The sequence below is a fragment of the Coregonus lavaretus genome (genome assembly GCF_964263955.1).
Source record: "Coregonus lavaretus genome assembly, contig: HAP1_SCAFFOLD_4071, whole genome shotgun sequence".
NCBI classification, from domain to species: domain Eukaryota; kingdom Metazoa; phylum Chordata; class Actinopteri; order Salmoniformes; family Salmonidae; genus Coregonus; species Coregonus lavaretus.
Window position 1 is genome coordinate 3,208 of NW_028160908.1, and position 27,958 is coordinate 31,165.

The window sequence follows — 27,958 nt, forward strand, 5'->3', positions numbered from 1 at the left end:
TACTGAATGAAATCTTCTTCAAACAGACAGTTGAGTAAGATTGTGGAGAGAATCAGATAAGCTAATAAAAAGGCTTCTTTCCAGAATTGTTAAATGTATCTCAATATCAATCCATCATACATACTGTAGTTGTGCATACTGTACATATTGACTACCTTAGTAGATTTCCATAAAGAGGTTGGCATGAGCCTTTAAACAATGTTTTCTTCCTTTCCTAAATAGGAACAAATCTCTTTTAAGGAAGTGCTACTAAGCCTGTTACACCAATTACCTCAAGAGGGCAGTTTTTATTTTGTCAGATTGGAAATGTTTCTCTCCACGTGTTCACAGTATGCTTAGGGAGGTGCTCGTTACCATGGAAGAACGAATTCAACCCAATTGAAAACGCCTTCAGGGAAGGTTCTTGAAGCCACAGTAATTATTTGATGCGCCATGTCACAAAGGAACAGCGACTGTATACCTTCATGGGAAATTATTAAATGTTCTCATGTTCAAAAACAACAACATATTTCCCTGGTGGGGATTGCTTATGTCAACACACTAGCATATATTGCCATAATTGTTAAACATGGCAGATAATAATGTCTCAGAATGTGGTGCTGTGGTAAAGCTCACATAGGAACATGTTTGGGATAAATAACTACTCCGATAAACATTTTCTATTTGACACGTTTTGCTTACTGGACTTACCTGTACCAGGAATGGGGATTGCGCTTGCTCTGCCGAGAGTGCCAGTTATTGCCAGAGGGGGTGATGAGTTAGGGAGAAGTCTCCATCTGAGAAAATAAGATAAAGAGGCTAAATGTTGGGCAAGAGGAGCAGTCCAAAACTTACAGTACATGTTACAGCACCCCCAACAGGCCAGAGAAAGAAGTACAGGCTGCCTATTCATGGAAGTTACCTAAAATTCAAGGTCACTCTGGAATTCTACAGACTTCAATGTATGGAAATTACTCACCGGAAATTGTGTTTCAAATTGCAATTGCAGCCATCGTAAAATGCTGATGAACAATTAATCTCAACAGTTTCCACATTTTGTCAAAGCAAACCAAAAAATTGGATGCATGCCAGTTGAAATTGGTTTTGAATAGATGCCTATTCTGCTTGTATGATCTGTATTCATTAATCTTATGCTAATGAGTTCCATTGTCACGTCTTGAGTGTTTTGTTTAACGTGTACCCTCTCTGTCTCTATCTCCTGATATATCAGGCCTATTTCCTGTCTTAATTACTTTTACCAATGGAGGAGGTCATCAAAATAAATCTAATCCAGGGCCCATCAAATCAGAAATTAAACCCAGGCACAGGCTATTGATTCAGTTAATCCCAACAGAATCTCCAGACGCATCCCTGAAAGTAGAGCTAATATTCTGGGTTTTAGTCTTAGCTGATACTGCGATCCTATCAGCCACAGAGATATTTGTTGTGTTATCTGCTTAATTGCCTGTGGCTTTTCCAATTGCCCAGAATAGCAAACCCATTCCAGTGACTAACTGGTATTTGACTAACTGGTATTTGACTAGCTGGTATATGAATAGCTGGTATATGACTAGCTGGTATATGAATAGCTGGTATATGACTAGCTGGTATATGACTAGCTGGAATATGAACCATCTTTCCATCTGAATATATTGGCTTTTGAAAAATGACACATGAATGAAAGACATAGATCTTTAACACCTCCCCAAAGACCCTTTTTATTTATTTCATGTCAACACAATTTTTACCCTGTGTTTTCTGACCAACCGGTGACAGTCATTCGTATCACACTCCTATCCGCTGTAATGGATGACACATGTTCTTCCTTCATGAAAACATCCATGTGGGATTCTCCATGCCCCAGCGACAGGCCAGACCAGTCATTTCCTTGTCACGCCTCAAGGATCCCAAATGAGTCTGTCGAAACAATTACAACAGGTATGAGCCTAAAGAGAGCTGTTGAGTTAGAGGTTAGATAAGAAATCACTCAGTCAGACACACATGTGCTGCTCTGAAGGGCTTTTCTCCCACAGCATGGAAAAACATTGGACTTTTAACATGCCTTTTGAAAGAAATGTCCAGCAGGAACTTATTTCAGTACTAGAAATGCTTTTTTCCCAATTTGTGTAAACTCCTTACAGAGGCAATATTTTTTTCATTTTTTTTTTCACCTTTATTTAACCAGGTAAGCCAGTTGAGAACAGGTTCTCATTTACAACTGCGACCTGGCCAAGATAAAGCAAAGCAGTGCAATAAAAACAACACAGAGTTACATATGGGGTAAAAAACATAAAGTCAAAAATACAACAGAAAATATATATACAGTGTGTGCAAATGTAGCAAGTTATGGAGGTAAGGCAATAAATAGGCTATAGTGCAAAATAATTACAATAGTATTAACACTGGAATGCTAGATGTGCAAGAGATTATGTGCAAATAGAGATACTGGGGTGCAAAAGAGCAAAATAAATAACAATATAGGGATGAGGTAGTTGGGTGGGCTAATTTCAGATGGGCTGTGTACAGGTGCAGTGATCGGTAAGGTGCTCTGACAACTGATGCTTAAAGTTATTGAGGGAGATAAGAGTCTCCAGCTTCAGAGATTTTTGCAATTCGTTCCAGTCATTGGCAGCAGAGAACTGGAAGGAATGGCGGCCAAAGGAGGTGTTGGCTTTGGGAATGACCAGTGAGATATACCTGCTGGAGCGCAGACTACGGGTGGGTGCTGCTATGGTGACCAATGAGCTAAGATAAGGCGGGGATTTGCCTAGCAGTGATTTATAGATGGCCTGGAGCCAGTGGGTTTGACGACAAACATGTAGTGAGGACCAGCCAACAAGAGCGTACAGGTCACAGTGGTGGGTAGTGTATGGGGCTTTGGATGGGGCTTTGGAGACAAAAGATAGTGGCCTACAGAGTGCTGTTGTACAGATTCAAACAGTCACTGCAGCAATTGCAATTGTACACTACTGAGCCTCTATTCCAAAGCGTGCAGATGCAGCTGTCACTAAGAAACCAGTGCTTGCCTGGTGTTTAGCATAGAGCTCAAGCTTGCATGTACAGTAGTCAGCAATGGAGCTTATTGTAGAATGGGGAAACCACCTAGTGTTCAAAGACATCAGAATGTTCACAGCTTTTTTGGACGCTCTTCTGTCACTTTACATGTTCTTCCTCAGTCGAATCCCTAAAACAATACATTGTAGCAGAAGCTACTGTTACGCTACTCCATCCATCAATGTGTGAAATGTACTGAGATGTTACTGTTGAGCTTAACCAGTCTGCTCTGTGTTCCAGAGTGTGAACTGTCAGACAGTGTGAAGCCAGCTTACTCACTTGAAAGAAAAAGCTATCAACTGGCTAAAAATGGAATGTGTTGGAACACAGTGAGCTCCAAAGGGATTGGGACAGTGACACAGTGTTGTTGTTGTTTTGGCTCTGTACACCAGCATTTTGGATTTGAAATGATACAATGACTCTGAGGTTAAAGTGCAGAGTGTCAGCTATAATTTGAAGGTATTTTCATCCATATCGGGTGAACCGTTAAGAAATTACATTTTATGGGGCCAAGTGTATAGGGACAAATTCACTTATACAGTGTGTGTATTAAAGTAGTAAAAAGTGAAGTATTTGGCATATTAATAGCAATGACTACATCAAGCTTGTGACTCTACAAATTTATTGGATGCATTTGCTGTTTGTTTTGGTTGTGTTTTAGATTATTTTGTGCCCAATATATAAATGAATGGTAAATAATGTATTGTGTCATTTTGGAGTCACTTTTATTGTAAATAAGAATATAATATGTTTCTAAACACTTCTACATTAATGTGGATGCTACCTTGATTACGGCTATGTGTGCATCTGTAACTTTCTCACTCATCATTATTCACAATTTATTCAGGATTATCCGTAATCATGGTATAAAGCTCAACAGTAACATCTCAGCACATTTTACACATTTGTGGATGGAGGAGCCAAACAGTAGCTTCTGTTACGATGTATCATTTCAAATCCAAAGTGCTGGCGTATAGAGCCAAAACAACAAAAAATGTGTCACTGTATTTCAAACTACTTCACGGCATGCTACTGTAGGCCCTACTACAATATAAACTGTCAGGGATATGTCTACTATCAAACCTTTTTTTACCGAAGATCCTTTAACAGTAATAGATTGTAAAGCATCTATCGAGGTGCAGTGAGTTTCACACCTCCAGCGAAACACCTATCTTAATGGCAGCCAAATTAAAAACATATTTTTATCATTCCACTGAGCTGCATAAAAGGTGGAAAAGCATCTCACTGCTGCGATACACGCTTTAATGGTGACATTCAGCAAAGGCCAATAAAATGTGACTGTCTGAACAGAGAGATCTAATAAGCAGAGCATTCTCACCACCCACTCGCTCTGCATGCAGGTTGTCTGGTGTTTAGCTGATAAGTATCAAATGGAAATTCTACGGGGCTTACATACAACAACAACGTAGCCTACTTTTCATATGTGTTCACATCACAGCATACAGTATATTTACACAGTCTCTACGGCAGCACAACAGCATGCACTGTTTTGAAAGACATCTGATAGTTCATTAATATGACCAAAATGGCACAGTACATCCATGTCTAGGAGAGCATGGTGAGTGAATGCAGGTGAATGATGTAATTTCCTCTCAGGTTCAGAACCTCCGTGAGTCACTCAACAGGTGGAGCAGAACCAGACACCAGTGGATTGAATTAGTGCAAACTAAATATAACCCAAACCAATATAGACTGCTGAAAACAGGCTACAAAACATTATACTCACACAGCCAGCTTCCTGTGTTCGGAGGGTTGCTATGCAATATCCTGTTGGCTCAAGGCTGCTGCAGATTGTCCACAACTGGTCTTTTCCAAGACATTGAGAACACTAAAGCCCTCATTCACATATTTCCATTGTATACTGCATATTTGTGTGACTGTGTATTCAATTACATAGTGGGAAAGGTTGATTTTATGCTCGGGAGTCTTGGGCTGTGTGATGTCACGAGAGGCTGTGTCCTGGAGGGACGTTACATCCCCCTGAGGTGGCTGCAAACCCAGACAGCTATGGCTCCATCTGCTGGTATGGTCGGGAACTCCACCCCTCTATGGCCAATCTTCCCCTACCGCTTTCCGCAGCATGGATTTTAGTGTTTTGTTAAAACGTTCGACTAGGCCATCTGTCTGGGGGTGGTAGACCGAGGTTCTCAGCTGTTTGATTTTCAGTAAAGCACAGAGTTCTTTCATCACCCTGGACATGAATGGAGTCCCTTGGTCCGTCAATATCTCTTTTGGGATTCCCAGACTAGTTGAGAGACGGAACAGCTCCTTGGCGATTTGTCGGGATGTAGCCTTCCTCAGCGGAATGGCCTCCGGGTACCGGGATGCATAGTCCAGAATGACCAGAATGTATTGATGTCCCCTGGAACTTTTCGGTAAGGGCCCGACTATGTCTAATCCAATCCTCTCAAAAGGAGTTTCGATAATGGGCAAGGGAATGAGCGGGTTTCTATATGTGGGCTTTGGCGCAACCTGCTGACACTCAGGGCAACTACGGCAGTAGTTCTCTATCTCTTTGTGTACTCCTGGCCAAAAGAAACGTTGCATGATTCTTTCCTTAGTCTTCTCTACCCCCAAGTGGGCCCCTAGCGGGTGTGTGTGGGCTAGGTTGAGTACTGTGGCCCGATAGGGCTGTGGCACGAGGAGCTGTTCATGCACTTCATCATTTTTCTTGACTATCTGATATACTAACCCCCGGTTTACTGCGAAATGGGGGTAAGTAGGGTTTGTCTTATCACCTAACACTACACCTTCTAATACCTGCACATTTCTTAAGGCATTTGCAAGAGTAGGATCTTGTAATTGAGCCGTACCATACTGGCCTGTGAGAGGGGGAAGCTCTTGGGTGCCTGGGACGTCTTCTTCACTGGAGAACGGAGCACTTTCCTGGGCTGCGTTCTCTTCTCCCGTATCCGGACCAGTCTCGGTGTCGGTCTGGGCACCTGCCATCCCTATCAGAGCCCGGGCGGGAGTGAGTAACTCGGAGGATTGCACCGGAGCCTTCCCAGGATGAGTCTTGCCTCTCCGTTTCCGAGGTACTCGGGTTATCCTCTCCTGAGACTCTCTCCAGAGTGGGTAAAAGGCTGGGCAGTCTCGTCCAATTAGGACAGGGACGGGGAGGGAATCAACCACCCCCGCCGTCGTGTGTATGGTTCCCCGTGTGCTGGTCATTGTAAGTTCAGTAATGGGGTATTCTCTGGTGTCCCCATGGACACAGGAAACTGGGAGGACTTTCCCCGGGGTCAGACACGTTGGGCCCACCAAATCCTTACGCACCAGGGTGGCCCGGCTACCAGAATCTAGTAAGGCCTCCACATCATGGTGATTCACAGTTACCGGGCAGGTGGGGGGTCGATCTGCGCCGCCATCTACGACTCCCAAGAGCGAGGCAAAACGGTGTGTGGGTGCTGAGCTGGAGGACTCCGCAGTGGGCATAGGTTCATCGGCTGGTTTCCCACACTGCCAGGAGATATGTCCCATCTCCCCACACCGGTAACACTGTCGAGTTTCCCCCTCCTGGTGTACTCTTCTTGGACCCGCCTGGTTTCTGGCTCCCCCTGGAGCCGGGATAAGTCCTGACGTGGCTGGGTTCGAGACCTTGGGGTCCTTTGGACGGGTTCTTCCCATTTGTGGTGGGGCCGCACTCCTGGGGTCTTTCCGGGAAGCATTCAGCATCTCCGCTGTGGCCTGGTACTTTTCCACAGCTTCCACGGTCAGATCAGCCGTGGTCAAGGCCTGTTGACTGATGAACCGTTTTGCCTCATAAGGCAGGGCGCGTAGGTAACGATCCACCACAACGGCCTCCACCACCGCCGCTGCTGTATTCCTCTGCGGATCCAGCCATTTCCTTGCGATTCGGACAAGTTCATGCATCTGCGCCCGAGGAGGTTGGTCTGGTTGGAAGGTCCAGCTGTGAAAGCGCTGGGCCATACCAAACTTTGTGAGTCCATATCTGCTGAGGATCTCAGCCTTCAGGGCATCATAGTCAGTAACCTGGTCAGGGCCCAGGTCCCGGACAGCATTCAGCGATTCCCCGGTTAGAAAGGGGGCTAACAGACCAACCCACTGTTGCTTGGGCCAGGCTTCCCTAGTGGCCGTGGCCTCAAATGCATGCAGGTATGCCTCAATGTCATCGGTAGCTCCCATCTTAGATATAAAGTCACTTGCCTTTATTGGGCGGGTATTTTGGACAACCCTCTGTCTCTGCAACTGCAATTCCTCTGCCTTCAGAAGGTTGGCTTTCTTTTGCTCCTCCAAGAGAGCCACGGTTGCTTGCATCTGGGCTTGCTGGCCAGCAACAAGGGCTTTCAATATGTCCTCCATTTCAGTCGGCGGGGAGCCTACGGCCAACTTGGAAAACTGGGTGATCAAACCTTCGGTATCCTCCTCTGACATGCACTATTAACGCTTGAGCTGCCCGTATTCTCCACCATCTGTGACGTCACGAGAGGCTACACAGCTTTCAGCGGGGTTGCTCAAGTAGTGCAAGGAGACAAGGTTCAAACAAACCAAGGATTTTATTATAGGTCTTGGGAAATTAACGAAAATATAACAAAAGTCTGTTCTCTTGTGGCTCTTTAAGGGTTAACAGTTCAGGGATGTCTCTTCCACATCCAACATCATAATTCTCACTCGCTCAGATAACTTTTCCCCAGCCTTACTGTAGTCCACGTTGCAGCTAGTGGCCAACCCAGCAAAAAGTCCTTCCAAATGTCTCTCACGTATTTCCACAGGTGCATATATCCAAAGGTGAGTATTTTCCAAAGGTAAGTATCTCCAAATCCTTATATTCCTCATGGAAGTGGACGTGCAGCACTCTTGTCCTCCAGAGCCCAGGTTAGAGACTGTGTTTCTTCACCCCCCACACACTCCCTCAGTGTGTCTCTTCCCTTTCCAAACCTTCAGCTCATCAGCTCCTCATTTGTTTCAGCTGCGTGGGAAGATTGGCCATAGAGGGGTGGAGTTCCCGACCATACCAGCAGATGGAGCCATAGCTGTCTGGGTTTGCAGCCACCTCAGGGGGATGTAACGTCCCTCCAGGACACAGCCTCTCGTGACATCACAGCTGCTATAAGGCACAATCAATCTCAATAAAACAAAATGATCACATAAATGATACAGGATTACGAATAACAAAACACAAGGTTAATGCCAGCACTAGTTATTTCTTAGGCTGCCTCATTATACGGTTAGTAAAATGTGCACCTGGATGGTTGGCGATTTGGTCTCGAAGCTAGCAAGATGGAAAATGCCATTTATACTTTTGAAAAGTATTGGGTTTACAAAGGCTGTACATTTTTATTTAGACCTTTTTGGAAGAACATACTGACCGTAACGGGAGTAAACGAAGATAGTTACTTAGTGAAATTCCATATCTGGTGAGTAACTAATGTATTTTGACATTATAAAGCTTGCAGAGTTGGTGAATGGAAGTTTGAATCGGAGCTAAATGGCGTTAGATACTGATACTGGGGAAAGTTGCCCTAAAATAAATACATTGGAACAGCAACAACACTGGACAACCTACCTGTATAAACACATGCACCTTCAGGTACCAAGTTCTCATATGAGCTAAAGATAGAGGGGTAATTTTATACATTGTAAAGGTAAATCAATAATTACAGTCCCACATGAAACACTTTGGTTCCTACCCTGTCACGTTAATCTTGTCTGAAAACAATCATTAGAATTGCCACTGGCACCAAGAGTACCAATCTGTAGAGAAATGCTGTTACTCATGGATAGGTATATGACAACCTCTAATGGACAAACATGATTCTGCATGTTGCTTTTATATTTTTATTGGTTTTGCAACCGTGTTACTGGTTCGGCAGCCCGGACCTCATTGGAAAGGCTAGATGTCATACAGGGGCAAGGACTCCGAATATGTAGTGGGGTGTTTCAGATGTCCCCAGTGGCTGTACTACAGGTGGAGATGGGGGATATATTACCACGGGGGGCCAGTATGAAAAAATAATACAAATAATAATGTATGCACTCACTAACTGTAAGTCGCTCTGGATAAGAGCGTCTGCTAAATGACTAAAATGTAAAATGTAATATGCCATTGCAGATTAGGAGACAGCAGCTGGCAATTAATTATTGGGTCAACCTAGAGGGACATGGGGTGTCTCATCCTGCGAAAGGGATTTTACAGGCATGCTGGGAACATGAGCGAGGACAGAACATGAGCTTTGGGTGGGTGGGTAATACCCAGGCAAAGGAGATGGGACTGTATGAAAGGGAGTTTAGTCCAACGGTATCTATTCCTGTAAATCCACCATGGCTACTCCTGCCTCCAGTAGTTGATCTAGAAGTGTTGGAGAGACTACAGAAAGATAGGGAGAGTGTTGATCCATCTGATTTGTTTAAGAGATGTCTGGATACTGTGTTTCAGGATTTTGTGGTCATTTACACAGATGGTTCAAAAGATCCAAGGACAGGACGTACTGGGTCAGCATTTCTAGTGCAGGAAAGTGGGGTGGGAGTCAGGAAACGTATTACAGATCATCTGGCTGTATATACGGCGGAGCTGATGGACAGATGGGTATACAGATAAGATTTACTTGGGTCCCAGCCCATGTGGGGGTGGAGGGGAACGAGGCAGTTGATGTACTGGCTAAACAAGCACTTAGTAGTGGGGATGTTGATGTTGTAGTTTCAATGAGCAAGGCAGAGGCAAAAAACCTGATATGGACAGTGACGGTGCAGAGATGGCAGGAGCAGTGGAATAGAGATAATAAGGGCAGGCATTTATTTCAAGTACAGAGGAAAGTCGGGGAGGGGAGGACAGCAGGAAGGGACAGAAGAGAGGAGGCTATTTTTACAAGATTAAGGGTGGGACACAGCCAGTTGAATAAGACCATACATGTGATAGGAAAGCATCCAACAGGAAAGTGTGATTATTGCCAGGAAACAGAGACCGTGGAGCGTGTATTGCTACAGTGTGGGCAGTATCAGAGAGAAAGAGAGAGGATGAGATCTAGTATGAGGGAGAAGGGGCGCATGTGCAAATCGAAAGCAATGTGACGCAGGCAATTAGCAAGTTAGCTATAAACGCAGATCAAAACTATTTTCTCAACGTATTTTATTGATTTATGCATGCAAGAAGGCGATATTCTTCAAGGTATATATTTAAGGTAAAACTTTTGAAGTTACGATTGTCAGACCCTATCAACTAAGAGAGATATTCCATCTAGAAGCTAGCAAAATAGCTAGCAGTAGTTGCAGCAGCTCTCACTTTTTAGCTAGCAAGCGTGCCATTCTGAAGCCCGTTATGTAATGAGGCAGATAGTTATCTAGTTTGAAATATTTATCATAAATCAGCACAATAAATGACAGAACTACGATGTCATTTATAGGATATTCATAAATGTGTGTTCAAATAATTTGTCAGAAAGCTGCTAGCTAACTAACTAACGTTAGCTAGCTTGATTCTAGTACTAGCAATCAGTTGATGCACCTGCCTCGAGTGTTCGGTGTCAAGTTTGGCTAGCTAGCTATGCGTTTAGTTAATTTAGTCATTTTTCTTTTGCAGTTTTACAAGTGGACCACAGAAGAGAGCAGCCCAACAGGATGGCCAGTGTAAGTCAACACACACACACACACACAACATGTTTTTTGTAGTGTGTCGTGTGTGACCTGATGGTGATGTTCATTCTCTGTTCCTCAGGTGAGCTGTAGTAGAGCCAGACTGGTGACATACCTGCCAGGGCTTCATGTACTGGTCCGGCGGATCGCTGGACCCAACCAGAGAACATTCTCTGGTGCTGGATCCTCTGGCTCTGATGAGCCTCGATTAGCCTTCACACCACCTGATCTTGGTAAGCTCAGACCTCTAATCACAATGATGCTACTGTACATAAATATAATAAACCAACTGTCTGTTATTCAGAAGGAAAGTTAACCAGTTCAATGATTGGATCAACTTCTTGAAAGAAATAAAATAAAATCAGTTCCCAATGTTTTAGAAAGTGTTAACTTATGTCTCGTTGTTATTTGATTACATCAGGTCACAGGACAGTGTGGCCTGATGAGAGCATGGGTCCGATCGGGCCTCAGGACCAGCGCTTCCAGTTGCCAGGTATTGCAGGCTTCGACTGCCACCTGGAGAGTACAGCAGAAGAAAAGATTAAAGGCCCAGTCCACCAGACAGTCCCCGACGTGCTGTCTGCCCCCTCCAGCAGCGAGAGGTATGAGTTCCTCCTGGCTCATGTTGTCGGAGAGTTCCAAGTAAGTGAGATTTGGAATGACAATTGACACACATTTCTTCTAGGGCTGTGACGATGCCAGTACCGCAAATGAAAACAGGAAGCAGACCAAAATCTTTGTTCCTTTATAAACCTGCTGTATGTAACCTATTGTGTGCTATAGCTTAGAAAATAAATAAGATACATAATGATGTCTGTATAAAATCAAATCAAATCAAATTTTATTGGCCACATGCGCCGAATACAACAGGTGCAGACATTACAGTGAAATGCTTACTTACAGCCCTTAACCAACAGTACCGGTGCAGAGTCAATGTGCGGGGGGCACAGGCTAGTTGAGGTAGTTGAAGTAATATGTACATGTGGGCAGAGTTAAAGTGACTATGCATAAATAATTAACAGAGTAGCAGCAGCGTAAAAGGATGGGGTGGGGGGGCAGTGCAAATAGTCCGGGTAGCCATGATTAGCTGTTCAGGAGTCTTATGGCTTGGGGGTAGAAGCTGTTGAGAAGTCTTTTGGACCTAGACTTGGCACTCCGGTACCGCTTGCCGTGCGGTAGCAGAGAGAACAGTCTATGACTAGGGTGGCTGGAGTCTTTGACAATTTTTAGGGCTTTCCTCTGACACCGCCTGGTATAGAGGTCCTGGATGGCAGGAAGCGTGGCCCCAGTGATGTACTGGGCCGTACGCACTACCCTCTGTAGTGCCTTGCGGTCGGAAGCCAAGCAGTTGCCATACCAGGCGGTGATGCAACCAGTCAGGATGCTCTCGATGGTGCAGCTGTAGAATTTTTTGAGGATCTAAGGACCCATGCCAAATCTTTTCAGTCTCCTGAGGGGGAATAGGCTTTGTCGTGCCCTCTTCACGACTGTCTTGGTGTGTTTGGACCATGTTAGTTTGTTGGTGATGTGGACACCAAGGAACTTGAAGCTCTCAACCTGTTCGACTACAGCCCCGTCGATGAGAATGGGGGCGTGCTCAGTCCTCTTTTTTTTCCTGTAGTCCACAATCATCTCCTTTGTCTTGGTCACGTTGAGGGAGAGGTTGTTGTCCTGGCACCACACGGCCAGGTCTCTGACCTCCTCCCTATAGGCTGTCCCCTCGATGTCGATGATCAGGCCTACCACTGTTGTGTCGTCGGCAAGCTTAATTTTATTTTTATTTTTATTTCACCTTTATTTAACCAGGTAAGCCAGTTGAGAACAAGTTCTCATTTACAACTGCGACCTGGCCAAGATAAAGCAAAGCAGTGCGATAAAAACAACACAGAGTTACATATGGGGTAAAACAAAACATAAAGTCAAAAATACAACAGAAAATATATATACAGTGTGTGCAAATGTAGCAAGTTATGGAGGTAAGGCAATAAATAGGCTATAGTGCAAAATAATTACAATAGTATTAACACTGGAATGCTAGATGTGCAAGAGATTATGTGCAAATAGAGATACTGGGGTGCAAAAGAGCAAAATAAATAACAATATAGGGATGAGGTAGTTGGGTGGGCTAATTTCAGATGGGCTGTGTACAGGTGCAGTGATCGGTAAGGTGCTCTGACAACTGATGCTTAAAGTTAGTGAGGGAGATAAGAGTCTCCAGCTTCAGAGATTTTTGCAATTCGTTCCAGTCATTGGCAGCAGAGAACTGGAAGGAATGGCGGCCAAAGGAGGTGTTGGCTTTGGGAATGACCAGTGAGATATACCTGCTGGAGCGCAGACTACGGGTGGGTGCTGCTATGGTGACCAATGAGCTAAGATAAGGCGGGGATTTGCCTAGCAGTGATTTATAGATGGCCTGGAGCCAGTGGGTTTGACGACGAACATGTAGTGAGGACCAGCCAACAAGAGCGTACAGGTCACAGTGGTGGGTAGCGTATGGGGCTTTGGAGACAAAACGGATGGCACTGTGATAGACTACATCCAATTTGCTGAGTAGAGTGTTGGAGGCTATTTTGTAAATGACATCGCCGAAGTCAAGGATCGGTAGGATAGTCAGTTTTACGAGGGCATGTTTGGCAGCATGAGTGAAGGAGGCTTTGTTGCGAAATAGGAAGCCGATTCTAGATTTAACTTTGGATTAGAGATTCTTTATGTGAGTCTGGAAGGAGAGTTTACAGTCTAACCAGACACCTAGGTATTTGTAGTTGTCCACATACTCTAGGTCAGACCCGTCAAGAGTGGTGATTCTAGTCGGGTGGGCGGGTGCCAGCAGCGTTCGATTGAAAAGCATGCATTTCGTTTTACTAGTGTTTAAGAGCAGTTGGAGGCTACTGAAGGAGTGTTGTATGGCATTGAAGCTCGTTTGGAGGTTTGTTAACACGGTGTCCAATGAAGGGCCAGATGTATACAAAATGGTGTCGTCTGCGTAGAGGTGGATCTGAGAGTCACCAGCAGCAAGAGCGACATCATTGATATACACGGAGAAAAGTGTCAGCCCAAGAATTGAACCCTGTGGCACCCCCATAGAGACTGCCATAGGTCCAGACAACAGGCCCTCCGATTTGACACACTGAACTCTATCTGAGAAGTAGTTGGTGAACCAGGCGAGGCAGTCATTTGAGAAACCAAGGCAATTTAGTCTGCCAATAAGAATGCGGTGGTTGACAGAGTCGAAAGCCTTGGCCAGGTCGATGAAGACGGCTGCACAGTACTGTCTATTATCAATCGCGGTTATAATATCGTTTAGGACCTTGAGCGTGGCTGAAGTGCACCCATGACCAGCTCGGAAACCGGATTGATAAGCGGAGAAGGTACGGTGGTATTAATGATGGTGTTGGAGTCGTGCCTGGCCATGCAGTCATGGGTGAACAGGGAGTACAGGAGGGGACTGAGCACGCACCCCTGAGGGGCCCCCGTGTTGAGGATCAGTGTGGCAGATGTGTTGTTACCTACCCTTACCACTTGGGGGCGGCCCGTCAGGAAGTCCAGGATCCAGTTGCAGAGGGAGGTGTTTAGTCCCAGGATCCTTAGCTTAGTGATGAGCTTTGAGGGCAGTATGGTGTTGAATGCTGAGCTGTAGTCAATGAATAGCATTCTCACGTAGGTGTTCCTCTTGTCCAGGTGCGAAAGGGCAGTGTGGAGTGCAATAGAGATTGCATCATCTGTGGATCTGTTGGGGCGATATGCAAATTATGGTGGGTCTAGGGTTTCTGGGATAATGCTGTTGATGTGAGCCATGACCAGCCTTTCAAAGCACTTCATGGCTACAGACGTCAGTGCTACGGGTCGGTAGTCATTTAGGCAGGTTATCTTAGAGTCCTTGGGCACGGGGACTATGGTGGTCTGCTTGAAACATGTTGGTATTACAGACTCAGTCAGGGACATGTTGAAAATGTCAGTGAAGACACTTGCCAGTTGGTCAGCACATGCTCGGAGTACACGTCCTGGTAATCCGTCTGGCCCTGCGGCCTTGTGAATGTTGACCTGCTTAAAAGTCTTACTCACATCGGCTACGGAGAGCGTGATCACATAGTCATCCGGAACAGCTGGTGCTCTCATGCATGCTTCAGTGTTGCTTGCCTCGAAGCGAGCATAGAAGTGGTTTAGCTTGTCTGGAAGTCTTGTGTCACTGGGCAGCTCGCGGCTGTGCTTCCCTTTGTAGTCTGTAATAGTTTTCAAGCCCTGCCACATCCGACGAGCGTCAGAGCCAGTGTAGTACGATTCAATCTTAGTCCTGTATTGACTCTTTGCCTGTTTGATGGTTCGTCGGAGGGCATAGCGGGATTTCTTATAAGCGTCCGGGTTAGAGTCCCGCTCCTTGAAAGCGGCAGCTCTACCCTTTAGCTCAGTGCGGATGTTTCCTGTAATCCAGGCTTCTGGTTGGGGTATGTACGTACGGTCACTGTGGGGACGACATCATCAATGCACTTATTGATGAAGCCAGTGACTGATGTGGTGTACTCCTCAATGCTATCTGAAGAATCCCGGAACATGTTCCAGTCTGTGCTAGCAAAACAGTCCTGTAGCTTAGCATCTGTGTCATCTGACCACTTTTTTATTAACCGAGTCACTGGTGCTTCCTGCTTTAGTTTTTGCTTATAAGCAGGAATCAGGAGGATAGAGTTATGGTCAGATTTGCCAAATGGAGGGCGAGGGAGAGCTTTGTATGCGTCTCTGTGTGTGGAGTAAAGGTGGTCTAGAGTTTTTTTTTCCTCTGGTTGCACATTTAACATGCTGGCAGAAATTAGGTAGAACGGATTTATGTTTCCCTGCAATAAAGTCCCCGGCCACTAGGAGCGCTGCATCTGGATGAGCGTTTTCCTGTTGATTTATGGCCTTATACAGCTCATTCAGTGCAATCTTAATGCCAGCATTGGTTTGTGGTGGTAAATAGACAGCTATGAAAAATATAGATGAAAACTCTCTTGGTAAATAGTGTGGTCTACAGCTTATCATAAGATACTCTACCTCAGGCGAGCAAAAGCTCGAGACTTCCTTAGTATTTGATTTTGTGCACCAGCTGTTGTTTACAAATATACACAGACCGCCACTTACACCCTTGTCTTACCGGAGTCAGCCGTTCTATCCTGCCGATGTAGCGTATAGCCCGCTAGCTGTATGTTATCCATGTCGTCGTTCAGCCACGACTCGTTGAAACATAATATATTACAGTTTTTAATGTCCCGTTGGTAGGATAACCGTAATCTTAGGTCATCCAATTTGTTCTCCAATGATTGAAGATTGGCTAATAGGATTGATGGGAGCGGCAGTTTACTCACTCGCCGTCGGATCCTTACAAGGCACCCCGACCTACGTCCACGATATCTCTGTCTCTTCCTCATGCGAATGACGGGGATTTGGGCCTTGTCGGGTGTCTGTAGGATATCCTTCGCGGCCGCCTCGTTGAAGAAAAAATCTTTGTCCAATATGAGGTGAGTAATCGCTGTCCTGATATCCAGAAGCTCTTTTTGGTTATAAGAGACGATGGCAGAAACATTATGTACAAAATAAATTACAAATAACGCGGAAAAACACACATAATAGTACAATTGGTTAGAGGGCTGTAAAACGGCAGCCATCTTCTCCGGCGCTGTTCCTAACCTTTCCAACACCAGGGCTGTTTTTCTAAAGAAGTTAAATCCCCTGCTTGTTTTGTTTCCTTGCCAAGATACTAACGAGTATCATGATACTGGTATTGTCCTGGCCCTAGTTTGTTCTGCCCCCCCCCCCCCCCCCCCCCCCCCCCCCCCAAAAAAATATATAATATATATATAAGTGGTTGTCCCACTGGCTATCATAAGGTGAATGCACCAATTTGTAAGTTGCTCTGGATAAGAGCGTCTGCTAATTGACGAAAATGTAATGTAAATGTGTGTGGAACTAGGCCTAATGGTGATCCGCAGTGATTTCATTTAAATCGCCCCTGCAGTTTTTTGTTATGTCTAATAAATTACTGTTTATTTAATGAAAATAACTCCAAAATATATTTTCTATCATTGATTTCCCTCAGCCTATTTTGGCCCTTGAAATTGTCAGTCTGATCGTGTGGGCATTAGCGCTGGGCGTAATATCGAATTAATTAGATTAATTCGAATGCATGTTTGTTTTTTGCGCGATATTCAAAATTTATTTTTCGTTTTTATGAGCGTTTATGTTCTCATGTTGTCTTTTTGGTCTCGTCTCGTTCGCTCCTTCTGTGCTGTGCACCTTTACACCAGAGATCTGTATGTAATGACAAGATGCTCATGTCTCTGCCCTAACAATGGGAGTCGTTGTCCCAAAGGCGGGAAGGCAGGCGACAAGTTTAGGTCAAAAATAAGCCTATAGAAACGCATTGGGCTTATTTTTGACAGATTATGGCGAGAGTGAAACCTCTCACTTCGCCTCAATCCCAAACCCATCCCCTTACAACAACAAAGATTAGAGATCACTTCTTCCTCTCTGACAAACTGTTTCAACTCACTATTTGCATTTGAGGTTTGGTCCAACAGAATCGGTCATATGGACACCGAAACACTTGGAGACATTCTTTTACTGTAATAGAGGAGAAGTTAACCTTTCGAACCGTTTCAACTCCTCAAATTTTGAGCAGAGCAGACACTACTAAAACGGATGTACCAATGAACATTCATTCTGGAAAATGAATGGTCAGTTTGTAGCGCGCGCATTACGGTACCACGTATCGCTAGCAGCATTTTTGTCAAATAAAGATTGCTATACCTGCTGTTTATTCTGTGTTTTATAAATGTGCAATAAGCATAAAACAATTATATAAGGAATTGTCAGCTCATTCTCATTCTGAGAAATAAGGTAGGCCACTTGAGTTCAACATCTGAGCATGCTGTTCAAACAGTTGGAGACGGACAGAAGGTTGTGTTCATAACAATTCAACTGTTTTGCCTTGTTAGCTGAATTCAGAGCTTGTGAAATTCTACCTAGATCCAAGTTGGCTAAACTTGAAATATAAATATTAGCTGGCTACTCACTAGTACGTGGGCTTGTGCTTGAGAGATTGTTTATGAGACCCGTGTTCATTTTCTATAATGCCTCATTATTAGTGAATGTGCATTATGCATAGTTCTGGTGATTTTATTTTATTTTTTTACAAAAAGGGCATTTTTATAGACATACCTGAAAGCCAGATCAGTGATTATTGCAAAATGAGCAGGTACAACTATTTATGTAAAAAATTATGACATTGTTAGTGGGTCTTATGGTTGTGGAAGGCATATATTCAGCCTAGGTATAATTTGCTGACTGTTTTTAAATGCAGTGTATTTGGCCTTCAATTGTACAACAAATGTAGTGAAAACATTTAGTGTGTGTGTGTGTGTGTGTGTGTATGTGTGTGTGTGTATATATATATATACAGTGGGGAAAAAAAGTATTTAGTCAGCCACCAATTGTGCAAGTTCTCCCACTTAAAAAGATGAGAGAGGCCTGTAATTTTCATCATAGGTACACGTCAACTATGACAGACAAAATGAGAAAAAATATTCCAGAAAATCACATTGTAGGATTTTAAATTAATTTATTTGCAAATTATGGTGGAAAATAAGTATTTGGTCAATATCAAAAGTTTCTCAATACTTTGTTATATACCCTTTGTTGGCAATGACACAGGTCAAACGTTTTCTGTAAGTCTTCACAAGGTTTTCACACACTGTTGCTGGTATTTTGGCCCATTCCTCCATGCAGATCTCCTCTAGAGCAGTGATGTTTTGGGGCTGTCGCTGGGCAACACGGACTTTCAACTCCCTCCAAAGATTTTCTATGGGGTTGAGATCTGGAGACTCCAGGACCTTGAAATGCTTCTTACGAAGCCACTCCTTCGTTGCCCGGGTGGTGTGTTTGGGATCATTGTCATGCTGAAAGACCGAGCCACGTTTCATCTTCAATGCCCTTGCTGATGGAAGGAGGTTTTCACTCAAAATCTCACGATACATGGCCCCATTCATTTTTCCTTTACACGGATCAGTCGTCCTGGTCCCTTTGCAGAAAAACAGCCCCAAAGTATGATGTTTTCACTCCCATGCTTCACAGTAGGTATGGTGTTCTTTGGATGCAACTCAGCATTCTTTGTCCTCCAAACACGACAAGTTGAGTTTTTACCAAAAAGTTCTATTTTGGTTTCATCTGACCATATGACTTTCTCCCAATCCTCTTCTGGATGCACTCTAGCAAACTTCAGACGGGCCTGGACATGTACTGGCTTAAGCAGGGGGACACGTCTAGCACTGCAGGATTTGAGTCCCTGGCGGCGTAGTGTGTTACTGATGGTAGGCTTTGTTACTTTGGTCCCAGCTCTCTGCAGGTCATTCACTAGGTCCCCCCGTGTGGTTCTGGGATTTTTGCTCACCGTTCTTGTGATCATTTTGACCCCACGGGGTGAGATCTTGCGTGGAGCCCCAGATCGAGGGAGATTATCAGTGGTCTTGTATGTCTTCCATTTCCTAATAATTGCTCCCACAGTTGAGTTTTTCAAACCAAGCTGCTTACCTATTGCAGATTCAGTCTTCCCAGCCTGGTGCAGGTCTACAATTTTGTTTCTGGTGTCCTTTGACAGCTCTTTGGTCTTGGCCATAGTGGAGTTTGGAGTGTGACTGTTTGAGGTTGTGGACAGGTGTCTTTTATACTGATAACAAGTTCAAACAGGTGCCATTAATACAGGTAACGAGTGGAGGACAGAGGAGCCTCTTAAAGAAGAAGTTACTGGTCTGTGAGAGCCAGAAATCTTGCTTGTTTGTAGGTGACCAAATACTTATTTTCCACCATAATTTGCAAATAAATTCATTAAAAATCCTACAATGTGATTTTCTGGATTTTCTTTTCTCAATTTGTCTGTCATAGTTGACGTGTACCTATGATGAAAATTACAGGCCTCTCTCATCTTTTTAAGTGGGAGAACTTGCACAATTGGTGGCTGACTAAATACTTTTTTTCCCCACTGTATATATATATATATATATATATATATATATATATATATATATATATATATATATATATATATATATATATATATATATATACACACACACACACACACACACACACACACACACACACACACACACACACACAGTACCAGTCAAAAGTTTGGACACACCTACTCATTCCAGGGTTTTTCTTTATTTTTACTATTTTCTACATTTTATAATAATAGTGAAGACATTAAAACTAGGAAATAACACATATGGAATCATGTAGTAACCAAAAAAGTGTTTTACAAATATATTTTATATTTGAGATTCTTCAAATAGCCACCCTTTGCCTTGATGACAGCTTTGCACACTCTTGGCATTCTCTCAACCAGCTTCAAGAGGTAGTCACCTGGAATGCATTTCAATTAACAGGTGTGCCTCCTTAAAAGTTAATTTGTAGAATTTCTTTCCTTCTTAATGCGTTTGAGCTAATCAGTTGTGTTGTGAAAAGGTAGGGGGGTACACAGAAGATAGCCCTATTTGGTAAAATACCAAGTCCATATTATGGCAAGAACAGCTCAAATAAGCAAAGAGAAACGACAGTCCATCATTACTTTAAGACATGCAGGTCAGTCAATCTGGAAAATTTCAAGAACTAAAAGTTTATTCAAGTGCAGTCTCAAAAACCATCAAGCGCTATGATGAAACTGGCTCTCATGAGGACCGCCACAGGAAAGGAAGACCCAGAGTTAACTCTGCTGCAGAGGATAAGTTCATTAGAGTTACCAGACTCAGAAATTGCAGCCCAAATAAATGCTTCACAGAGTTCAAGTAACAGACACATCTCAACATCAACTGTTCACAGGGTGACTGTGTGAATCAGGCCTTTATGGTCGAATTGCTGCAAAGACACCACTACTAAAGGACACCAATAAGAAGAAGAGACCTGCTTGGGCCAAGAAACACGAGCAATGGACATTAGACTGGTGGAAATTTGTCCTTTGGTCTGGAGTCCAAATTGGAGATTTTGGATTCCAACCGCTGTGTCTTTGTGAGACGCGGTGTGGGTGAACGGATGATCTCCGCATGTGTATTTCCCACCGTAAAGCATGGAGGTGTTATGGTGTGGGGGTGCTTTGATGGTGTCACTGTCTGTGATTTATTTAGATTTCAAGGCACACTTAACCAGCATGACTACCACAGCATTCTGCAGCGATATGCCATCCTATCTGGTTTGGGCTTAGTGGGACTATCATTTGTTTTTCAACAGGACAATGACCTAACGCACCTTCAGGCTGTGTAAGGGCTATTTTACCAAGAAGGAGAGTGATGGAGTGCTGCATCAGATGACCTGGCCTCCACAATCCCCCGACCTCAACCAAATTGAGGGGGTTTGGGATGAGTCGGACCGCAGAGTGAAGGAAAAGCAGCCAACAAGTGCTAAGCATATGTGGGAACTCCTTTAAGACTGTTGGAAAAGCATTCCAGGTGAAGCTGGTTGAGAGAATGCCAAGAGTGTGCAAAGCTGTCATAACCGTAAAGGGTGGCTATTTGAAGAATCTCAAATACATTTTGATTTGTTTAACACTTTTTTTTGGTTACTACATGATTCCATATGTGTTATTTCATAGTTTTGACGACTTCACTATTATTCTACAATGTAGAAATAGTAAAAATAAAGAAAAACCCTTGAATGAGTAGGTGTTCTAAAACTTTTGACCGGAAGTGTATATATCGTGATAAAATCGAGACGTGAGTTTTAGGCCGTATCGCCCAGTCCTACTGGGCATTAGGTAATACATTTGAAGATATTTACATAGACAGCCCTGATTATCTGATACCCAGATGAACAGTCATTGGTCTATTAAAATCAGATCAGATTGACATCATGATCTGGGCCAAAAACTCCATCCCATCTGCTGAACAGGCTGAAATTCCAGGATAATTTTTTTTTTCAAACAGCAGAAAAAGGGATTTATCATAATTTTCACAATTTCGGAGTGTTATTTCGACATCCATAATGCTCTGGGCATGTAAAATAATTGTGTACCTTTTTTGTTCGCGTTGATAAGAAAGATAAAGAAGCGTATGCATATTATCCAGTATAATTTTCAGGTACATTCCCTAATTGTTTTTCTTAGGCGAAAGCGGCCACTCCCCCAGAACAAAAGGTCAACAGAGCAGAACAGGACTTTGAGAACTCGAATGTGGAGTGTGCCATACAATCCTGCCCTGAGCTGCTGAAGAAAGGTACATTTATGGTTTTGTTATCCTTTGACCAAACAGATGTAGGCCTATGTGATCAGTCTTGTAACAGTACACACTCCGAACATGCTACACGCATTTTCTGACACATATTCCAACTTGTTGTTATACTGTCTCAAGTTTGTGTAAACTATATCTAACCCTTAAGTGGGAAATTTGTAGGGAAAAGAAGTGAAAGCAGTCTACATGTTGTTATGAAATTGATATTCTACATGTATCCAGTAGAGGGGGCTCAAACACTGGAGGAATGTCGATCGTTTCTATGAAGTTTTGACCATGCTTGTTCTCCCCATGTGTTTACAGAGTTTGAGTCAATGTTCCCTGAGGCCCCTAACAATTTCATGACGGTTGTCACAGTGACCCAGAAGACGCAGAATGACATGACAGCGTGGTGTGAGGCGGTGGACAAAGAGAGGGAATTGATGCTAGACAAAGTGAGTTTGGGTCTCAATCAACACTGGGTAGTTCTACCCAGAGATAGCTATATATATATATATATATATATATACTACCGTTCAAAAGTTTGGGGTCACTTAGACATTTCCTTGTTTTCCATGAAAACATACATGAAATGAGTTTGAATAGGAAATATAGCAAAATGAATTGGAAATGTAGTCATTGACAAGGTTAGCAATAATGATTTTTAATTGAAATAATAATTGTGTCCTTCAAACTTTGCTTTCGTCAAAGAATCCTCCATTTGCAGCAATTACAGCCTTGCAGACCTTTGGCATTATAGTTGTCAATTTGTTGAGGTAATCTGAAGAGATTTCACCCCATGCTTCCTGAAGCACCTCCCACAAGTTGGATTGGCACTTCTTACGTACCATACGGTCAAGCTGCTCCCACAACAGCTCAATAGGGTTGAGATCCGGTGACTATGCTGGCCACTCCATTATAGACAGAATACCAGCTGACTGCTTCTTCCCTAAATAGTTCTTACATAGTTTGGAGCTGTGCTTTGGGTCATTGTCCTGTTGTAGGAGGAAATTGGCTCGAATCAAGCGCCGTCAACAGGGAATGGCATGGCGTTGCAAAATGGAGTGATAGCCTTCCTCTTCAAGATCCCTTTTACCCTGTAGAAATATCCCACTTTACCACCACCAAAGCACCCCCAGACCATCACATTGGCTCCACCATGCTTGACAGATGGCATCAAGCACTCCTCCAGCATCTTTTCATTTGGTCTGCGTCTCACAAATGTTCTTCTTTGTGATCCGAACACCTCAAACTTCGATTTGTCTGTCCACAACACTTTTTTCCAATCTTCCTCTGTCCAGTGTCTGTGTTCTTTTGCCCATCTTAATATTTTATTTTTATTGGCCAGTCTGAGATATGGCTTTTTCTTTGCAACTCTGCCTAGAAGGTCAGCATCCCGGAGTCGCCTCTTCACTATTGTCATTGAGACTGGTGTTTTGCGGGTACTATTTCATGAAGCTGCCAGTTGAGGACCTGTGAGGCGTCTGTTTCTCAAACGACACACTAAGGTATTTGTTCTCTTGCTCAGTTGTGCACCGGGGCCTCCCACTCCTCTTTCTATTCTGGTTAGAGCCAGTTTGCGCTGTTCTGTGAAGGGAGTAGTACACAGCGTTGTACGAGATCTTCAGTTTCTTGGCAATTTCTCGCATGGAATAGCCTTCATTTCTCAGAACAAGAATAGACTGATGAGTTTCAGAAGAAAGTTATTTATTTCTGGTCATTTTGAGCCTGTAATCGAACCCACAATTGCTGATGCTCCAGATACTCAACTAGTCTCAAGAAGGCCAGTTTTATTGCTTCTTTAATCAGCACAACAGTTTTCAGCTATGCTAACATAATTGCAAAAGGGTTTTCTAATGATCAATTAGCCTTTTTAAAATGATAAACTTGGATTAGCAAACACAACCTGCCATTGGAACACAGGACTGATGGTTGCTGATAATGGGCCTCTGTACCTCTATGTAGATATTCCATAAAAAATCAGCCATTTCCAGCTATAATAGCCATTTACAACATTAACGATGTCTACACTATTTCTGATCAATTTGATGTTATTTTTATGGACAAAAAAAAGCTTTTCGAAAACAAGGACATTTCTAAGTGACCCCAAACTTTTGAACGGTACTGTGTGTATATATAGTACTAGTTTCTACATTGTAGAATAATAGTGAATACATAAACTATGAAATAACACATATGGAATCATGTAGTGACCAAGAAAGTGTAAAACAAATCAACATATTTTTTTGATTTTAGATTCTTCAAAGTAGCCACCCTTTGCCTTGATGACAGCTTTGCACACTCTTGGCATTCTCTCAACCAGCTTCACCTGGAATGCTTTTCCAACAGTCTTGAAGGAGTTCCCATATACTGAGCACTTGTTGGCTGCTTTTCCTTCGCTCTGCGATCCAACTCATCCCAAACCATCTCAATTGGGTTGAGGTTGGGTGATTGTGGAGGCCAGGTCATCTGATGCAGCACTCCATCACTTGCCTTCTTGGTCAAATAGCCCTTACACAGCCTGGAGGTGTGTTGGGTCATTGTCCTGTTGAAAAACAAAAATGATAGTCCCACTAAGCACAAACCAGATGGGATGGCATATCGCTGCAGAATGCTGTGGTAGCCATGCTGGTTAAGTGTGCCTTGAATTCTAAATAAATCCCAGACAGTGTCACCAGCGAAGGTGTCCAAACCTTTGACTGGTACTGTGTATATATATATGTGTGTGTGTGTGTGTGTGTGTATGGAGGGAGAGAGTTAGGCCAATGCGATTGAACATTCCGAGAACTCCACTTTCTCCTCCATAGCCGTTGCTAAGTGATAATTAACGCTTCCGCCTTGTGCTGTTTATTTCTAAACCTATGAAGATGTCCACTGAACGCATATGCAATTTGTTGACACTACAACACAGTAAAGACTTGGACACACATTATCCCGGATGCTAATCAATAAAAATGTCTGTTAAATTCGCTGCTCTGTTTTGATTGTTTACAGAACTACTGAAGATCATTCTGACACTTTTACTGCCTGAAGCAGTATGGAGTTATGATTTGCAAGTCTATGGCAAACATGTTGTATATTTTAACACTATCTTTGTTTACCTCTAAGGAATTGAAAGGATTAAACTGTACTCTCTCAAACTCAATGCCTCTAAGTATTAGCAAGAACCTATTTGTTGTAAATCAGCTGCAGAATGAATGTCAACTTTTAATTGTGTCTCTCCGACTAAGACTGCACTGGTAGTACTCTTCTGTTCATGATAATGGGATTGTGCATGACTTATTCCCGATCCCAGCATTACAATAGAATACTTCTGTTAGTAGTCTGAGTGTGTGAGGGCAGAGCGTGTAAGAGCAGGGTTTGTTTGTGACTGTGTTATTCACCGTCTGGTTAACATGCCCTTGTCTGAGAATCGGTCTAATTGTGCTGCTGACCCCCCTTGACTGCACTCATTTATTAGAGACTGACGGGTACCCTAGTACCCTCCCGTCACAGTAATGGGCTACATCTCTACAACAGCACTTGTTGCGTGTGTACAGAGTTAATGTACCGTTAGCTCACTCCACAGCTAGCTTGAAATGTCGCTGATGGAGCTATCAAATTAGATATTTTACAATAGCTCAAACGTTTGGTACGTTGTCAAGGAGGGTCACGTGTTGAGAGCAGAGGATAACAGGTTGGAGCCCGGTATGGGGACAGAGACAGTGGAGGAAGCTATACTGTTATCAGCACATTGATATCCGTTTCACGTGTTAACCAGTGGATCTGATATTGTGATACCATTACCCATAGCGATCTGTTTGAAGAGATGGTCTCTACCTTGGTATCTGTAAAAAAAAAAAAAAAAAAACGTATAGCAGGCCATGCAGGTACCTCACACGATTGTTAGTTAACAACATACAATCAGATTGTTTGACACTATCTCACGCGTTTGTAACAGTGCAAAATCAGAATGCTTGAAACGAACATGAAAATCAAATCAATTGTCTTAAGATAAGTTTAGCATTGTTCTCTGTTACAGTTTGTTGCCAGTGCCAAGGAGATCTGTTATGCCCTGAGGACAGAAGGCTTCTGGGCTGACTTCATAGACCCATCCTCAGGCATGGCGGTAAGACGACTCATAGCTGCTGAAGGATTAGCACTATGCTACAGAAATAGCTGTCTCATGACAGTACATACAGTTGTGACACAGGGATGGCAATTGTGTGGTCTTGACAATTGAAATTGATTATATTTGTTAAAGTAAAATATTTCAAACATAAACAAGCAGTATTCAGATCTTTTCCCTTAATGTGATCTGTCTGTCTTCCAGTTCTTTGGGTCGTACACCAACAACACACTGTTTGAGACTGACGAGCGGTACCGTAACCTGGGCTTCAACATCGAGGATCTGGGCTGCTGCAAAGTCATCCGCCACAACTTGTGGGGAACACATGTTTTCGTGGGGACAGTTTTCACCAACGCACCTCCCCATAGCCATATCATGAAGAAGCTGCAAGGGAACTACAGCTGAATGATGGGAGAGTGTCTGGTATGTGGTTGCTATTAAACCTTGATGTGTCATGGCTCTTTACACAGGCCTCGACTACTGTTTGGAGAGCTGTTTGTTGTTCACGTTTCTATAGAAACCTGCCAAATAGTACTATGGTGAAATACCCACACCCACATGGTCCCTGAGGGTTTTACCATTAGAGTATATTTAAGCAATAAGGCACGAGGGGGTGTGGTATATGTCCAATATACCACAGCTAAGGGCTGTTATTATGCACGACGCAACGCGGAGTACCTGGATACAGCCCTTAGCCGTGGTATATTGGACATATACCACAAATCCCTGAGGTGCCTTATTGCTATTACAAACTGGTTACCAACGTAATTAGAGCATTAACAATAAATGTTTTGTCATACCTGTGGTATACGGTCTGATATACCATGGCTGTCAGCCAATCAGCATTCAGGGCTCGAACCACCCAGTTTATAATTAAGCAATAAGGCCTGAGGGGGTTTGGTATATGGGCAATATACCACGGCTAAGGGCTGTTCTTAGGCACGACGCAACGCAGAGTATATTGGCTATATATCACAAACCCCAGAGGAGCCTTATTGCTATTATAAACTGGTTACCAATGTAATTAGAACAGTAAAACTAAATGTTTTGTCATACCCCTGGTATACAGTCTAATATACCACGGCTGTCAGCCAATCGGCATTCAGGGCTTGAATCACCCAGTTTATAATTATTTTTATGCCATACAGTGTTTTTTTTTCCTTCTGTGTATTGTGCTTAAAGGCCTGATTTGAAGAGTCTCTCTTGCAAAATAGATTTTTATCTCAGAGACTTAACTGTAGAAAAGGTTATATTGAATGTGAAATAGAAAGTGGTTAAAGGTGGATTGACTGCCCAGTTGAGTTTCACAGTAGAATAAGTCATGCAGTTAGATATAAAGACAACATGGGACAACCTGCTGCTACCCTTGACTTGGGTTGATCACCCCCCATTTTTATCAGAAGATAAGGGTTTACCTTTCTGATGTCATGAGATGATTCTCAAGAGCTCTTATTTGATCCATGTTACCTTTAAGATGGAGACCTCGTGTCTTGTTCACAGGTCCTAAGATCCGTTAACCCTCAAAAACTTGAATATTGTGCTCGTGACAACGGGGGTACTTGTCTCTCTCTACAAAATGAACTGTTTTTGAAATGGGTCTGTGATTCTTGTGGCAGCTTTTATCCAGAGGTCCACATGTGAAATGCAATAAACCAAATCATCTCGTCTCTGTGTGCCAGTGGTCAGTTCTTTCAGGGTTAAGGGAAAGAGGTTATTGTTGATTAACTAACCTTCATTTTACATACATACATACATACATACAGTGCCAGTCAAAAGTTTGGACACACCTACTCATTCAAGGGTTGTTCTTAATTTTTACTATTTTCTACATTGTAGAATAATAGTGAAGACCTCAAAACTATGAAATAACACATATGGAATCATGTAGCAACCAAAAAAGTGTTAAACAAATCAGAATATATTTTATATTTGAGATTCTTCAAATAGCCACCCTTTGCCTTTATGACAGCTTTGCACACTC

General features: G+C 43.2%; 1 protein-coding gene across 3 annotated transcripts; it reads left to right on the plus strand.

The window, feature by feature from the left end:
• Positions 1 to 10,006: 10,006 nt before the first annotated feature.
• Positions 10,007 to 27,644, plus strand: LOC311121321 (cobalamin trafficking protein CblD-like). Of its 3 annotated transcripts, XR_014612267.1 has the most exons (9): positions 10,010 to 10,193; positions 10,592 to 10,638; positions 10,727 to 10,877; positions 11,066 to 11,286; positions 21,767 to 21,875; positions 22,194 to 22,324; positions 25,891 to 25,977; positions 26,182 to 26,562; positions 26,673 to 27,644. XR_014612267.1 is itself a non-coding variant. In XM_084195822.1 (8 exons), exons 2-8 carry the CDS (start codon positions 10,630 to 10,632, stop codon positions 26,380 to 26,382), a joined length of 909 nt encoding a protein of 302 aa, XP_084051948.1. In that variant the 5' UTR covers positions 10,007 to 10,193; positions 10,592 to 10,629; the 3' UTR covers positions 26,383 to 27,644. The 3 variants fall into 3 exon arrangements, 2 of the variants coding, with proteins under 2 accessions (XP_084051948.1, XP_084051947.1); XM_084195822.1 differs by having other exon boundaries at positions 10,007 to 10,193; positions 26,182 to 27,644; XM_084195821.1 differs by having other exon boundaries at positions 10,068 to 10,180; positions 26,182 to 27,644.
• The last annotated feature ends 314 nt before the right edge of the window (positions 27,645 to 27,958 follow it).

What these genes read in the sequence shown, in the direction of transcription:
- LOC311121321 (XM_084195821.1), top strand. Translation starts at nt 10,156, where the DNA reads ATGCAAGAAGGCGATATTCTTCAAG. An exon ending in AGAAGGCGATATTCTTCAAG is followed by an intron (nt 10,181 to 10,591) that starts GTATATATTTAA and finishes TTTCTTTTGCAG; the next exon opens with TTTTACAAGTGGACCACAGA. An exon ending in ATGTTGTCGGAGAGTTCCAA is followed by an intron (nt 11,287 to 21,766) that starts GTAAGTGAGATT and finishes TGTTTTTCTTAG; the next exon opens with GCGAAAGCGGCCACTCCCCC.